At 40.2% G+C, this 15,587-nt stretch overlaps 1 protein-coding gene across 1 annotated transcript; it reads right to left on the reverse strand.

The window, feature by feature from the left end:
• Positions 1–5,042: 5,042 nt before the first annotated feature.
• LOC119657146 (protein ILRUN) lies at positions 5,043–13,110 on the reverse strand. The gene is made up of 3 exons (XM_038063923.1): positions 12,362–13,110; positions 11,728–12,023; positions 5,043–6,079 (listed from the first exon to the last, which is right to left on the reverse strand). Exons 1-3 carry the CDS (start codon positions 12,649–12,651, stop codon positions 5,940–5,942), a joined length of 726 nt encoding a protein of 241 aa, XP_037919851.1. The 5' UTR covers positions 12,652–13,110; the 3' UTR covers positions 5,043–5,939.
• Between the last annotated feature and the right edge of the window lie 2,477 nt (positions 13,111–15,587).

The raw sequence follows: 15,587 nt of genomic DNA on the forward strand, positions 1-15,587 counted from the left end.
CTTAGTTAACGAGATGCTGGAGTCCGAGGAGAAGTGGCTTGCGGTTAGCTCCGCAATCATCCAAATGCAGGAGGAGTTGCTGAAAGAACAAAGAAGGAGGAAAGCTGCAAATAGGAGAAGGATGAGTGCCTAAGAGCAAACCTACCCCGCGAAGTAATACCTCAATGGTGGTCCCGCGGGGCTGGGGCTGGAGAGACCGGGGGTGGTTTTTAGTGGGTGTGAATCCCACACGCGCCCGCTGTTGTTCCGCCGTTCGGGCGGCGGAGCTGCGGCGGACGTGTCTTTCTAAGATTTTCCACCTCCGTGTACGCACAAAAAAAAAAAAAAAAAAAAAAAAAAACATAGGCCTATAAGCTGAATGGCACAAAGCCTCATTTACCGTCAGTTATTGTTAATACTGTTGCTTCCATTTTTCAGGGAACTCCTTTTTTGAAGCATGATATGAATGTTTCGGCGAACCAATTTGAAACCCTTTTGATGACCACTCACAGAGCTTTCTCGCGGCTTTCAATATTTTTTCAGTAGTTGTTTCGGCAATTTCATTGAGATCTACTGAACAGTGGAGTTCGATTCTTTTGGGAAAGAGGGGGGTTGGTGATCGGCGGTCAGCTTTTACCCTTGATGGATGCCATAACTACTTTGTACACACCTCCCCATGGGTCGGAGTCCACTTCCTTGCATAGGGTTTGAAGTGACCAGATGACAAGAATTAGAATGTATGCCGATAAGACGATTGGTGAATACCAAGGAGGCTTTTGGACTGGAAGATCGACAGTTGACCAGCTATTTACGGTCAAACAGGTGGTAAAGAAATGCTAGGAATTCAGCATCGATGTCCATCGAATATTCGTGGACTTCAAGGAGGCATATGGCCGTATTCACCAAAATGAACTCTACAAAGTAATGCTTGATTTGGGAATTCCAGCAAACTGGTAAGCTTCACTAGAATGCCGATGACCTGACAGATGCATTTAAGGTCGGATTAGAGAAAGGAAATGGGCGAGCATCTCTATTGTTCAATCTGGCACGGGAGCATGGTATACGATAGTTGCCTGTGGTCATGAAAGGCATACTGCTCTATAAGTCCTGTCAAATCGCCATACAAATATCATGGCGCGGTCATTCACATCAGTAAAGGGGATTCTTATAAACCTCGATAAAACAGCAAGCGAAGTTGGTCTATAAATTAACTAAAATTATGACACAAACGAGAAAAATTACACCCAGTAGACAAAATATAACGATTGACTAGTATAACTTGTAAAATGTACAAAATTTTTAAGTACGTAGATGTACAACTGACTAAAAATCGAAATGATCTTAACAAAAAAAACGCCGAACTTAGTTTGCAAACAGAGCCTTCTACTCAGTTCTGCCGATTTTAAGAGCCAGCCGCATACACAGAAGAAGAAAACTCCGAGTGTACAAAACGATAATAAGAACTAAGGTATACTATGAATGTGAACATGGACCCTAACACAATCTTATGAAAAACTAGACAATACCTTTGAGAGGAGAGTCCTAAGGGGAATAATAGGAGCTAAACAAGATAAAAGCATATGTTGTACCAAATATTTGATGACCCTGGAGTCTTCAAATTAATAAAACTCCGGAAGTTGCAATGGGCTGGCCACGTTCAACGTATGAGCGACACTCGGATACCCAAAAGGGCATTCGATTCTGTTGACGAAAGCAACGCATCACTGGTCAGATTTCGAAAGTGGAGAACTTAATAAATGGATGGAAATGGTTGGAGGGAAGACATTCTGAAGGCCAAGGCCTGAAATAGGCTTCAACGCCGACGTTTATATACCCAATCCGCAAAGATGGTAATCAGTTGCTATACGAAAACCAAGGAGGCCTACTATATGCCTTAAACAAAATCCTGAACAAATAATTGGCTGGCGAATTTGAATTAATGACATATTTACTAAAAGCTTCGAAACAGACGTAAACTTAAAATAGGAGGATGGACTGATTCGCATGCTTTTAATACACCATATACTAGTTCACCTCTGTCCGGAAAACAGCATGATCGAATTGATTGCCAGGTGTTGGTTGCTCTTCTCTATACATTTATGAACAAAACATGAGTGCGAATTATATTGAATGAAATTCGCCTAGTCAGAGCGGAAATGATTTTGTTTTTATATATATGAAGGAGTCCTGAATCCTCGTCCGCTTTATGAGGGACCGAACCAGTTAGGAAAAAACTGTTCTAGGGAAATGCTCAGAAGACAAGTCTAGGAATTGATAGAATTCAAATAACGCGGACGATAGGTCAATTTTTGGATTTGCGAAGTAGAGGAAGCGATTTCGAGATCCAGATCGTTAGAGAAGGAGATTAGTGAAGGGTAAGTTCCGATTTAGACTGTAGCTTTATGTATAATATTAAATTTTTTCAACCCTGCTTGGCTCCGCCATATCCCGAGCCATTTGGCCAAGGACTACGACTGGGTAAGCATACAAACAAGCAAATATCAGTGTGATCAAGGTATTCAAGAAAAGAAGATACAGTCCACCCAATCCCTTTATGATCTCCAACGAAAGCAGTACGAAGGACATTACCTATAACGAGCGGAAAAATAAATCCTCGGCGGACTTCGCTTTGGATTTCATTTCCTTCGAAATTTCATCTCGTCGAGAAGCCGCTCTAATACCTGTTGGCTGCACCACACAAATGTAAAACCAAGATATCCATTCCTTTAACAAGTCAAAATAAGAATACGCGAATATACAAATTATATTTTGACAAACGTGTTTCCTTTCTCACTCAACTTCACTCAGCGTTTATCAATCATTGATGTAACTTGCATTTGATTGTAGCCAAAATCTGTACTTATATCACTTTACTAGATTGATTATGCGCTAATCGCCTCGTTATTAGAATCCGCTATTCGTGCAATAGAACTATCCAGTTATGGTGTAGAATATTGTGTGAAGTGAAGGAGACATGTGCTTCACCAAAAGGTTATTTGCTTTATATATGTACAAAGAAGTTAACTCTTTAAACTTCAACGGGCCGTGGGAATATTCTAAATATGTAGCGTTTAGTGCCAATGATTCTGGTTCTGTAATTAATACAGAAATTCAATTCTCAGAGAGTACACATTAAAATTGAAAGCAAATGTACTGAGGATTTAGTAAGTCGCTACCAAAATACATACATATTTCTACATAATAATAAATGCATTGTAGTAGTAGATCCTCCTTTTTTTCAAATAAAAACTGAACTACAAGAAACCAAAATTATCAATTAAAACTGCATTTTTATGCAACGAACCACTGATGAGCAATGCTCATTGAAACAAGAGTACCAGAAAAATAAAACAAGCAAGGCGTTTTCTTCACTGGCAAAAGGTATGGTTTTTCGTTTCACCGTAAATATCGATTTTTTGAGAGCAGTGTGCACCCCTTTTCAGGGGCGACAAACTATACTAATAAAATCTCATGGGCCTAATGGACAATACTATTACTCAAGCAATTAAATCTACCAACATCGTTGAAAAAACCGTGAATCAAGCCGGATTTGTCAAAAACTGCGGAACTACTGAGGCAATACATGCTCCGCGGTTACTCATGGAGAAACACCGTGAAAAGCATCGCCCTCCTTACATTGCATTCCTGGATCTAGAAAAAGCGTTTGAACGTGTGTCAAACGAACTCATCTGGCATGCTTCACGACAACACATTGTTACAGAAGAACTCGTGCGCTGGGTTCAATTGCTCTACAAAGATCCGAAAAGTAAAGTTCGAAGTATGGCGGGTGTATCAAAACCGTTTCGTATTCATCAAGGAAGGCGCCCTCTCATCACTCCTCTTTATTCTTGTTATGGACACCGTCACACGGGACATCCAACGTCCAGCGCCCTACACACTGCTTTATGCTTATGATGTTTTCCTAGCATCTAATAACAAAAATAATCTCGAGCAACTTGTCTAAAAATGGAATGATCGCCTCATGCAACACGATCTCAGATTGAATCTAAACAAAACTGAATTTTTGACGACCGATCCCCATGAAACAGGCACAATCACTGTCAGCGGCAGTGATCTGCCCAGAACTGAGCGATTTAAATACCTCACACTAACGCTATCAGCCAATGGAGAACTGCATTATGAAATTGCTTCACGCATTAACGCAACCTGGATGAAGTGGCGTTCCACAACTGGTGTTCTTTGTGATCGACGTATCAACGAACGTTTCAAATCTAAAATTAACCGCAATGTCGTCCGTCCTGTCGTCCTCCGTGGTTCTGAGTGTTGGTCGACTATAAAAGACAATGAGACGAAGATGTGACACGTTTTCATCACATCCGAAATGAGGATATCCGCGATCGTTATCGTTGCGAGAGGGGCGTCTTCGATGGTATGGTCACGCAATTCGCGCTAACGAGAATTCACTTGCCAAGATTAGTGTGAACATCGAAGTCGATGTAAACGACCAAAAGGCCGGCCGAAACAACGGTAGTTTGACACGCTGGATGGGAATTTAAAATCCTCGAGATTGCATCCCGATCAGCCATTTGATACAGCCAAATGGCGAGGTCGATCACGACGAGCCGAATCCGCTTTTGAACGGGACAAAGGCTGAAGAAAAAGAAGAATTAAATCTACCAACAAGAAAAAAAGTCACCAATAATCTAATTCGTTGGAAAAGGACACAAAAATCCAAAGATCAGACACCTCAAATTTGGAGGCGGAAAACGTGATTTACCTACAACCGAGAAGCTGAAAATATTATTCAGCTAAGTTGTCTTCGGTTGCAAAAAGAACATTCATTAAAAAAAGAAGATATCGTTTATTAACTCTTTACTAAAAAACATTTTCCAAGGCATGATCATTCCAATTGGACCAAGACCTCCCGTCTATAAGTAACGTTAGTATAATTTTGATTATGGATGTTACCAAAACGACGTAAATATTACCTTCAAATCTGTAAATAATGTATAAACAGTTTTTATATTTACATACAGATAGATATAAATTAGAATTTCGAAAACAATATTTTATTCTCTAAATATAATTCATATATGTCAATGTCAGGTATGCCTTGTATCTTTAATGTGAATAATTATAAATCTTAGTTAGCGATTGAATAACGGGGTTTTCAAGGACGAAGGAAGCAAATTCCACAAGAGCCTCACCAATACGCGCACTGGTCCAAAAATGGAACTCCACGCAATCTCAGAACGTTATACACTCTCGATGCGTAAATCACAAACTGATAAACTGATAAAGGAAATATCTGGGGAATTATTTATACAAATTCGATATTCATTTGAAAAGTAAAATCTATTTACGATAAATAGACAACGGCGTCTCTTACAGTAAAAGTGAACAAAACATTTCAGATTCTCTCAAAAAAACTGAATACATGCTTTCAATCGAGTCTCAACCGGAAGGAATTCAGTAGAATATTTAAATAAAGGAAGTTTTAAATTTGCCTCTCCTCCAAAAGTACATTGAGAAATATATATTTATTTGGAAATGAATATTTGAATAACATTTAACCACGATCGGAACATTGTAAATACAGTGAATTGGTAATACAATACGTAAATGCGGTAATAATATAAAAAATACCTCAAATTTTTTTTACTTGTTTTTAGAATTATATTCTAATCTTAATCGACATAGTGCCGCTAATGCTTACAAAAAGGCTTCTTTTATTCGACCATTTTATTATGATTACATGTTCAAAGCCCCAACTCTAATAGTTAAATGAAAAAATTTGAAAACTTTCTTCTTAAACTGTATATACTCAATAAAACGCTAAAATATTTTTAATTTTCCCTTTGTATACTTTTCGTTTAATCTTTCCTCATTGATCATTTTCAATTTCGTTTCACTATTTTCACAATGTACTTCAAATGAATTAATTTAAATGGGACTTTCGGAGACGCGGCGCACACAATCATGGACATACATACAAGCATTCAATCCATTTTAACAATTATCACAATATTAACTTGGGGCGAGTTCTCAGGAGACATCGAAGCTGTTGTTCGAAGTTGGGCCATTCGTTCGGCTAGGTCTGCAGTGTCATCAATGGTGGGTGGCAACATCCAAATTTTCTCTGAAATAGAAATTTATTTGGGATTAGCTGTGATTAATGTGTGATCTATAAGAATATTTAAAATTAAGTATGTACTTGTACTATTATCGTAGGAAAACGAAAACTGAACATTAATAATGAAAAAGTTTATCAATGCTTTGGGCCTGTAGTCGACTACATTTTCCTTGAATAGGGTTTCAGGGGGCGCATAAATTCATAACAAGTGAGATATGAATGATTGAGGAAAAAAATGTATTTTATAGCGGTTTTGTGTTATCCAAAGTAATTTGGTGCTCAAAGGGTAGTATAGGCTCCAGGGCGAAATGTGGATTTGTACCCACGATGGAACATAAAACCTAGGAAACGCCTGCTGAACCAACACCAACAGCTCTACTACCGAACCCTATCTCTTCACGTGGTGACCACTGGGAGCTCTTTCTTAAGGCGAGTCTTCCGCGCCTAAAAAACGGGATAAATTCTACCTACTGGTCCTCCAGGTTGGGGGTTGGGTAGGGCTGACAACCCTACACTGAAAAAAACTTGTTACGAAGCCACAACAGGAGCCTCGGACTGGATGGATTTTACAACGACAAACCCGATAACGAAAAAGGAATAACAATTTACGCATGTTCTCATGGAACGTGCGCTCCCTGTCCAGAGATGGAGCTGCCAAGCAGCTAGCCGTACCCTGTGCCAATATAGGACTGATGTAATAGCATTGCAGGAGATGCATTGGACAGGGACCGATTTCCTGGGGAAGAGTCGCTTGGCCCCAGCCGCAAAGAGTCGGAACGGCTGGTTTGACAATGAACGTAAGCTAGTATCGGAAAGTAAGAATGCTGCATACCGAGTAATGTTGCATTCTCAAAGAACGCGGGCACGCGCAGAGACTTATCACGAACTCCGTCGAGTGGAGAAGCGACTTCACAGACGGAAAAAGGAAGCCTGGGAGAACCAACAGGTCTACGAACTCGAAAAGTACAGGGAGCAACCGCACCAGGCACGGAAGTTTTACTAACCAACAAGTCAGCAGGATGAAGCCTTACACACCTCGATACTCATCCTGCCGAGACAAAGAGGCAAATCTGATTTCGGACAGATCGGGCAGATTGGAGTGATGGGTTGAGTACTTTGATGAACTACTGAACAACCAGAACATCGGAGGTTGAATGTCCCGTCAACTGAAGACGAGGGACAAATACTGCCACCACCAAGTGTAGAAGAAGCAGTCCGTGCAACCCATCGGCTTAAAAATTATAAGTCGCCAGGAGTCGATAGAATTACAGCCGAATTGATTAAATATGAAGGCGACCAATTACACCAAGTGGTTCATCAACATGTGCTCAAGGTGTAGGACAGCGAATCAATGCCTGATGACCGCCTCTTTAAGTCCACCCAACTACTGGCCTATGCTGACGATATCGACATCATGGGAAGAACGACCCGAGACGTACAAACTGCCTTCACCCAGATCGAGCAGGCGGCGCGAGATCTTGGGCTGCACATCAATGAAGGCAAGACAAAATATATGGTGGCAACGTCACGCACCGGCACCGAAATCCAACCAATCAACATCAAACCGCACTAGTCAAACGGGAAGAATAAAGATAAGATACTACAATTCTGAGACCGTTGATAATTTCTCCTATCTAGGGTTAAAAATCACAATCCTATAACAACTACGACAATGAAATTCGCGCACGGTTGTTGACAACCAACAGAGCCTATTTCAGTTTACAAAAACTGTTCCGCTCGAAACGTCTCACCATAGGGTCAAAGCTCTTACTGTACAAGACAATGATCTTGCCAGTCCTCTTGTATTCCTCGGAGACTTGGATTCTTAGCAAGAAAAATTGTGAACTCTTGGCCGCGTTCGAAAGAAGAATCCTCCGAAGAATTTTTAGCCTCCTACATGAGAATGGACGATTCCGTAGCCTACATAACGACGAAATCTATATCGATACAAAGACCGTCAGGCTGTGGATAAAATCCGGCTCAATAGGTTGCGGTGGGCGGGTCACTTAATCCGTATGGATGACGATGATCCAGCCCGGAAAGCCTATAAGGGCAATATCTATGGTAGAGAAAGAAGACGAGGCAGACCCTGCCTGAGATGGAATGATGGCGTAGGTAAGGACACCAGACAGCATATCGAATTGATGGACCTCAGCGCGAAACCAGGATGTCTGGATATCCTTATTAAGGCAGGCGTAGACCGGATACCGGTTGTTGCACTGTTGATGATGATGAAAGTAATTTGGGAGGTGAAAATTTCGGCTGAAAGCAAATCTGGGAAATAATCGGAGTATTATGGCTTCAAATACATACATACTTCCCAGAACCATCGAAGCACCAAAACATTGTGACTGTAGCTGAAATCATGAACGCGAAGTGACTGCCGACGGGACGGGAACAGTCAATTCAGGTAATGGAATTTACAAAACTATACAATGCGTTAGAAATGAAGCATTTACGCTGCTACCCATAGGGATACAAACTAATAAATCCGATAACGAAACAAATAGGACGATCAAACGACCATTGAAAAATCAAAACAGCATCTACACAACAAATTGGAAAAACCCGTCTACACCCAAAAGTACATGCCAAGCAATATGGTCCTAGGTAGGAAGTGATAAGTGCAAGATTTCTTTTCAAAACTAATGAAAACATCATTCAGATAAAGATGTACAGTCGAATCTCTCTAAGTCGAACGAAATATTCTATACGTTCCAATTCCTTCCGATTCCGCGGTGAAAATCACAAATCTTTCTATATTCATGTATGTTGGTGTATATTCACAACGTGCGACATAAAAATTTCAAAATAGTGTTCCCACAGAAGTTTCACCGTAAGCCCAGTTTCTGTGCATGAATTTCCCTCCTGAGGCCAAATTCCAGTGCACGGTGTACGAAATTTATGCATAAAGCCTCTATTTGGAGTAGTTTTACCAAAATACTCCCATTTAAATTTTTCGGCATTTAAAAACGTTGACCCTTCCTACAAAAATACGCTCGATTGAGACGGGAACTGAAAAAACTATTGTTAAGTTGCAAATTTCCCTTAGTAAGTTACTTCCCTTTTGAGTAAATAAAGGCAAAAGGCTTGGAAATGCTAGTTCTAGGGAAGTGTTAAAAGCAGCAGAGCATGCAAATACCAAACAGTTGATAAAGTTGAATGGTGCAGTTTAGTGAGAGGCAGCAATCGCCCCATTGAAAGAAAACCCCCTAGGATTCAGAAAAAGCTTGAATTGTCTTGTGATTAAAGTAGACATAGGATCTATGAAAAAATTATTTATCTGGATCAAGAAGCGGTAGATGACTTCGACTTCAAGTTTAGTGCTAAAAGGAGATTGGAGATGGTAGAAACCATAGCAAAGAAAGCTGATTAGAGCCAACGTGTAACAAATTTCTTTGTTTTCAATGAATAAATTACCTGCTAATCGATTACATGGGAAACAAGCGGTCAGGGATGACAGGGGACATTTTTGGTTGATCGATGAGAACAAGGATACTTGTTTTACATAGTCCGTATCACTAGGTTGCATAGCACTAGACAAAATCCCGTTCGATAACTTTAATATAAGCGTTTATTTTACACAAAATTATACAACCATACTGCATAATCAATTGTAGAACAATTCCTTCAACTGATACAACTCAAGGAGTAGTCATAACCGACGCGACTGTCCTAACTCTAGAACTAGACTGACTTCGTTGGCGGCCCTTTTACACCTCGCACAACATTCCAACATAGTTTACTGCTTCTCCGCGGTTTCGCTCCTCCTCTTTAGTCACCTCCTGACTGATCACTTCTTGTGATTTTCGAATATCCAGACTGGCCTGCAACTTGTCAATTTGCTCCTGCCGTTTTTCAACTCCTTGCACCATCTCTTCCATAGGGTTTGGAATCTCATTGGCTTTCTCACGCTGTATCACTTCCTTCTGTACACTCACGTCCTGATACATGGACTTCTCATCCTGCCGCTCTACAGATACTTCTTGTCTTTCCATACTTCTACTTTCTGTTTGCTGCTCTGCTACTTCTAGAATGCCCTTTGGTTCTACTTTCCCCTCCAACATTCTCGTAAATTTCATTATCTTTTCCTTTAATTCATTTGAACCCTTTTCTCACTGCATATGTCTGAAGGGCTACCTTCTTTCACTTCTGTCTCTTCTTTTACTACTTTCGTAATCTTCGCTAGCCTTTGGTTAATCAATCCTGACGACTGGCAAAGAGGCATTATCTGTCTCATACATAAAAAGGGAGATATCGAGACAGTGCAGGAATTATAGAGGTATCACGTTGCTGAGTACCATCTATAAGATATTCTCCGTTATTTTGCTAGGTCGGATAGCCGCATACGCCCAGAAGTTCATTGACCCATACCAAAGAGGCTTCACTCCAGGCAAATCAGCAACAGATCAGATTTTCTCTCTGCGGCAAGCGATGGAAAAACTGTTAGAATATGGACACCAGTTGCACCATCTCTTCATCGACTTTAAAGCCGCCTATGATAGCATAGCCAGGGTAAAACTGTACACGGCCATGAGAGAATTCGGTATCCCGATGAAATTGATAAGACTGACTAGGCTGACACTGACCAATGTGCGAGGCCAGATAAAAGTAGTAGGATCACTCTCAAAACCATTCGACATCAAAAACGGTCTACGACAAGGGGATGCCCTATCATGCGTACTCTTTAACCTTGCTCTCGAGAAAGCGATCCGTGATGCTGAGGTAAATGCAAGAGGTACGATCCTCTTTAAGTCCACCCAACTACTGGCCTATGCTGACGATATCGACATCATGGGAAGAACCACCCGAGACGTACGAAGTGCCTTCATCCAGATCGAGCAAGCGGCGCGAGATCTTGGGCTGCACATCAATGAACGCAAGACAAAGTATATAGTGGCAAGGTCAGCACCGAAAACCAACCTACATAACAACGAAATCTATGAGCGATATCATGACCGTCCGATTGTGGATGAAATCCGGCTCAATAGGTTACGCTGGGCGGGTCACTTAATCCGTATGGATGAGGATGATCCCACCCGAAAAGTCTATAAGGGCAATATCTATGGTAGAAAGAGAAGACGAGGCAAACCCTGCCTAAGATGGAGCGATGGCGTACGCCAGACAGCTTTCGAATTGGTGGACCGCGGCGCAAAACCGGGATGTCTGAAGTTCCTTATTAAGGCAGGCCTGGACCGGATACCGGTTGTTGCGCCGTTGATGATGAAAGATACAAAAATTGACTCGAATGTTGGTAAAAGGTTCCAATATCAAAATAATGGTCTTCTAGGAAAGCATCTGCACAGTTTTCTGAAATATTCAGCAAGGTGTAATGGAGCGTAAGATGACTTCATCAGTTCAAAAATAGAACGATACGGGTCAATTACAAGCACAATTCGAGTGTAATAAAATGCTCTATATTTAATTATGAATAAAAATTAACTGAAAGTTATGGAACATGTTTCTATTAGTATTCTACGCAATCAAGTGTTACGGATCTACGGTATAGCCGTGAAATAAGTGTAAGGAATCTGATAAGGAAAGTCTTACATTTTTACAAAACAATAACCTGCCGGACTAGGAGTCTTGGCATCCACATAACACTATCAACAAGTTACTTGTAATGCGATCACTTTACTAAAAACAAAACTTACCGCCAAAGTACCATCCGTTCGGTGTGCATAGCCGCCACATTATCGCTGGACTCGACGGAGGAATATCAGCAACTATATCAAAAGATTCGCCCGGCCGCACAACCGGAACTTCCAATCGCTTCGTTTGACTCGGCGACATTAGGTAGCATCCCGCAGGCCATTCCTCGGTACCATCGTTCTGTAGTCGCCACGCTTGTGATTGCCCCGTCGGACGGGATTGTGAGACGATTTTCATTGATGGCAAATTTTGAAAGTTACAGAAATCTAAATAGCAACAAACTGCTGTTTGTAGGTTCCTGTGGGAGTAAAAAAAATATCGCATTGAAAAAATTTCACAAAATGTTTAAACCCCGCATTTCAGAAATTTACAGGCGTGATAGAAGCATGAAAATACGTGAATTGGAACAGAATTTAGAAAAGTCTCAGTGTAGGTTTCGTAACCACAGTTTATCGTGGGGAAAAATAGTATCAAACAGATACGGCTCCCTTATCATCTTTTCAAGATCGGGTCAAGGGTAGATGATGGGCCGTACAAAGACGAATGAAATTATCAAACTATCAAAAACGCTAATCATTGCACCCACAAAATGGCATGGGTTCAGCTCTGTAACAATGCACTTATGAAACTTCTTACCAATTGCTCATTTCAAGGAAGAATCTAGCCGTTTCCTTGCTTAGTTGATTATCCAAGAGCCTCTGAAAATTGTCGATCAAATCTTCGTGATCTGTAGTGCCGAGACAGCTGAACTGTTGCAGCAAATTCGAATCGATGTCGAGCTGAGGGACGGGGCGACCGTCCATTGCCTCGTCCAATATATGCGACGGCTGCGGAGGCCTCTGGAAGTTCTCGGGACCGAACACAGGCTGGGGCGTCTGTTGTTGCTGGCCATGGGGCTGCGGGTCCGGACTTTCGCTTATGTCCATTTTCGGATTGCTCGCCGTCAATTTCCTCACAATCACAACTTATTGTCCAATGCTGCTGACCTATTTTAACCCTACGATCCGCAGTAATCTTAGCCCATCAAAACAAAGAAATATCTCTCGCACCGTGAGTGCGACACTTGAATTTTTGTATTCTGTCCTGGATCGCTGGTCTGTGGAATCCCGTGAAACCCCGTTCGCAATGTAACAAAACAGATAAAAGAAACCAAAAATGAAAAGAGACTGAATTTAACGCTAGCACTGCCTACTATTTAAATGGGCTCTCAACAGCTCTCCCGAGAAGTAGAATTTTCACTCGATGACAGTTTTGCACTATTCCGCGAATGACATATTTGTCTTTTTATTTTGATTATTTGTGAATTCCACACGACTTCACGATTTGAAATTCACGACCATTTTGTTATTGTTGTGTGTCGCGCTTGTTATCCTACTCTAGCAAACGTGACAGTTCGACGACGTTTATTTCCCATTTCATTGTTCCTGCAAATTTTTGGATTTTCGAATAAAACTGGGTGAATGTTTGCTATTGTGAATTATGGGTTCGAATATCTGATATTTTCTTACTTCCGATGATCGTGCATTATTTAGAATGTAAATAAGTGAATGCACTGTCCTAACCGCGGAACTATGTATATACCATAGAATGATCATCGTGGGCAATAGATTGTATTCAGCCATATAAAATGCATTATAAGATTGAATACTAAAATGTGTCAAAGGCAAGACCCCGAACTTGAGCCGAAAAGTCCTTGAAATATTACAATGTTTACGATATAAAATAAAACATTGGTTCGGAAATAAAGATAAATTATTTTCCCTTTTTCCACGTTTTATGTCTCTAATTCATGAAACTGAATAAAATGAAATTGACATAGTGTTCAACATCAACCGCGTCAAAATTGTTTTTTATATTATCGTAATATATTTTGAATTTTCAACCCTTCCCGAGGAAGACGGTATGTAAGAGAAAGATGAAGGTCCTCCTCCCTAACTCCGTTGAGGAATTGCGGTTGTCACCTCCCCTAAATAGTGGAACCGTCAACATGGGACTATTTTGATGTCCTAACCAAGAGGGGTTAAGGAGAGTCATCATTCATTTCCATTGTGAAAATTATGTTGCGATATATGCTATTTATTACGTCTACGTAACGCCCACAAAATTTTGGCATGATACCCGTTCTTAAATTTCTTCTTCTATGCTTTTCTTGAAGATTTTGCTGATCAAGGGGGAAAATGGAAATAACGGATGCCGCAATGACAGAGGGGAACAGAGGTCCTGAAGATGAAGCATCGAGAAATGATCTTCACAACCTGAAGAACACACATTATTGGTACGACCACAAACATACTTGACCCCAGTTACAAAAAAAGTCAGCACCAAAAAAAAAAACAAAAGAAGCAGCAACATCGAATAGCACAGGTCAACTAAAAATAATAAAGGTAGAAAGGTATAATGTGGAAACCGTTGATCATTTCTCCTATCTGGGGTCAAAAAGAAGAACCCACAACAGCTATAACAACGAAATCTGTGCACGGTTGTTGGTAATAAACAGAGCCTCTTTTATTTTACAAAAACTGTTCCGTTCGAAAAGTCTCACCATAGGGTCAAAGCTCTTACTGCACCAGTCGTCATGTATTCCTCGGAAACTTGGATTCTTAACAAGAAAAATTCGAAAAAAGAATCCTTCGAAGAAGGTTTGCACCCCACAGGAGGATTAACGATTCCGTAGCCTACTAAATTTATAAGCGATACCACAACCGTCTGGTTATGGATAAAATCCGGCTCAATAGGTTGCGGTGGGTGAAATACATAATCTGTATGGGTGAGGATGATCCAGCTTGAAGCTTGGCAATATATATGGTAGAAAAAAAAGACGTAACAAACTCTACCTGAGATGGAGCGATGGCATATGTTAAGACGCCGGACAGCTTTTAGGGATATCGAATTGGTAAACATCGACACAAAGCCGGGATGTTGGAGTTCCTCACTAAGGCAGACCTAGACAGGACACCGGTAATTGCACCGGTCATGATTATGAATTACAATTTTCCTTCTGCATAGTTTTATTGGATAAGCAAATTTAGATAATAGCAAGATAGTCGATCTCTGCATTGTGTCGACTAGTTACTCAATTTTAAAATAATTTAAGACGAGGTACACTAGGTACGTTAGCCTTTTGATTTCACGTCACTTGTAACAGGATTAAATGTGGGGATAATGAAATGGAAGCATTAACTAACTAAAAATGGATTAAAATTAAAAACAAAATAATACAAAGGACTTAACAGAAGACAAATATTTTATAGTGGGTCCATGTACCTGAATCTCTTGCACGAAAAATTTCTTATATAAAAATTATTAATTTGTCCACCGACTGTAATTACGTGTAAACCAAATGAGGGTGAGTTATTTGAGAAACTTATTATTTTGTTTAAATGAGTTTTCGGCTTGATTGGATTCAATTTCGGCTTTATTGGATTTGAATAATTAGAGGTGATTTCCATTACATCAACAACTTCATTTAATATCATGAATTCAACGTTTGAAATAATGTAGTGTTTTTAAGTATCAAAATATCTCTACTAAACGAAATTTTCTGAAATTATATGGCCCGTATGTAAGCAATAAAAATATGTTCGATACTCATAATTCATTTTAGTTCGTTTCTAAGGGGAATATGCTAGTTTATTGCGAATAAAATTTTGCTTTAATAAAAAAAATGTTAAATTAAAGTTCTGCTTCCATCAGAATTTCTGTCAAAAAATGTATATGAGTATGATTATAAAATAAATAGTTTTACTCCATTTGCATGAACCGCCACTGATTTCTCTCCAACTCCGCATCGCACATCCATTCCATACATAACGCTAGAATTCAAGTAACTTCCACACCATCCACAAGGCGAAGCCGTTCTCTC

This window comes from Hermetia illucens, chromosome 5 (genome assembly GCF_905115235.1).
Source record: "Hermetia illucens chromosome 5, iHerIll2.2.curated.20191125, whole genome shotgun sequence".
Taxonomy (NCBI): domain Eukaryota; kingdom Metazoa; phylum Arthropoda; class Insecta; order Diptera; family Stratiomyidae; genus Hermetia; species Hermetia illucens.

Coding starts and splice junctions, on each gene's coding strand:
- LOC119657146 (XM_038063923.1), bottom strand. CDS start 12,651: ATGGACATAAGCGAAAGTCCGGACCCGCAGCCCCATGGCCAGCAACAA. Junction 12,024..12,361: donor TTCCTTGAAATGAGCAATTG/GTAAGAAGTTTC, acceptor TTACTCCCACAG/GAACCTACAAACAGCAGTTT. Junction 6,080..11,727: donor GAACGGATGGTACTTTGGCG/GTAAGTTTTGTT, acceptor TTTCTATTTCAG/AGAAAATTTGGATGTTGCCA.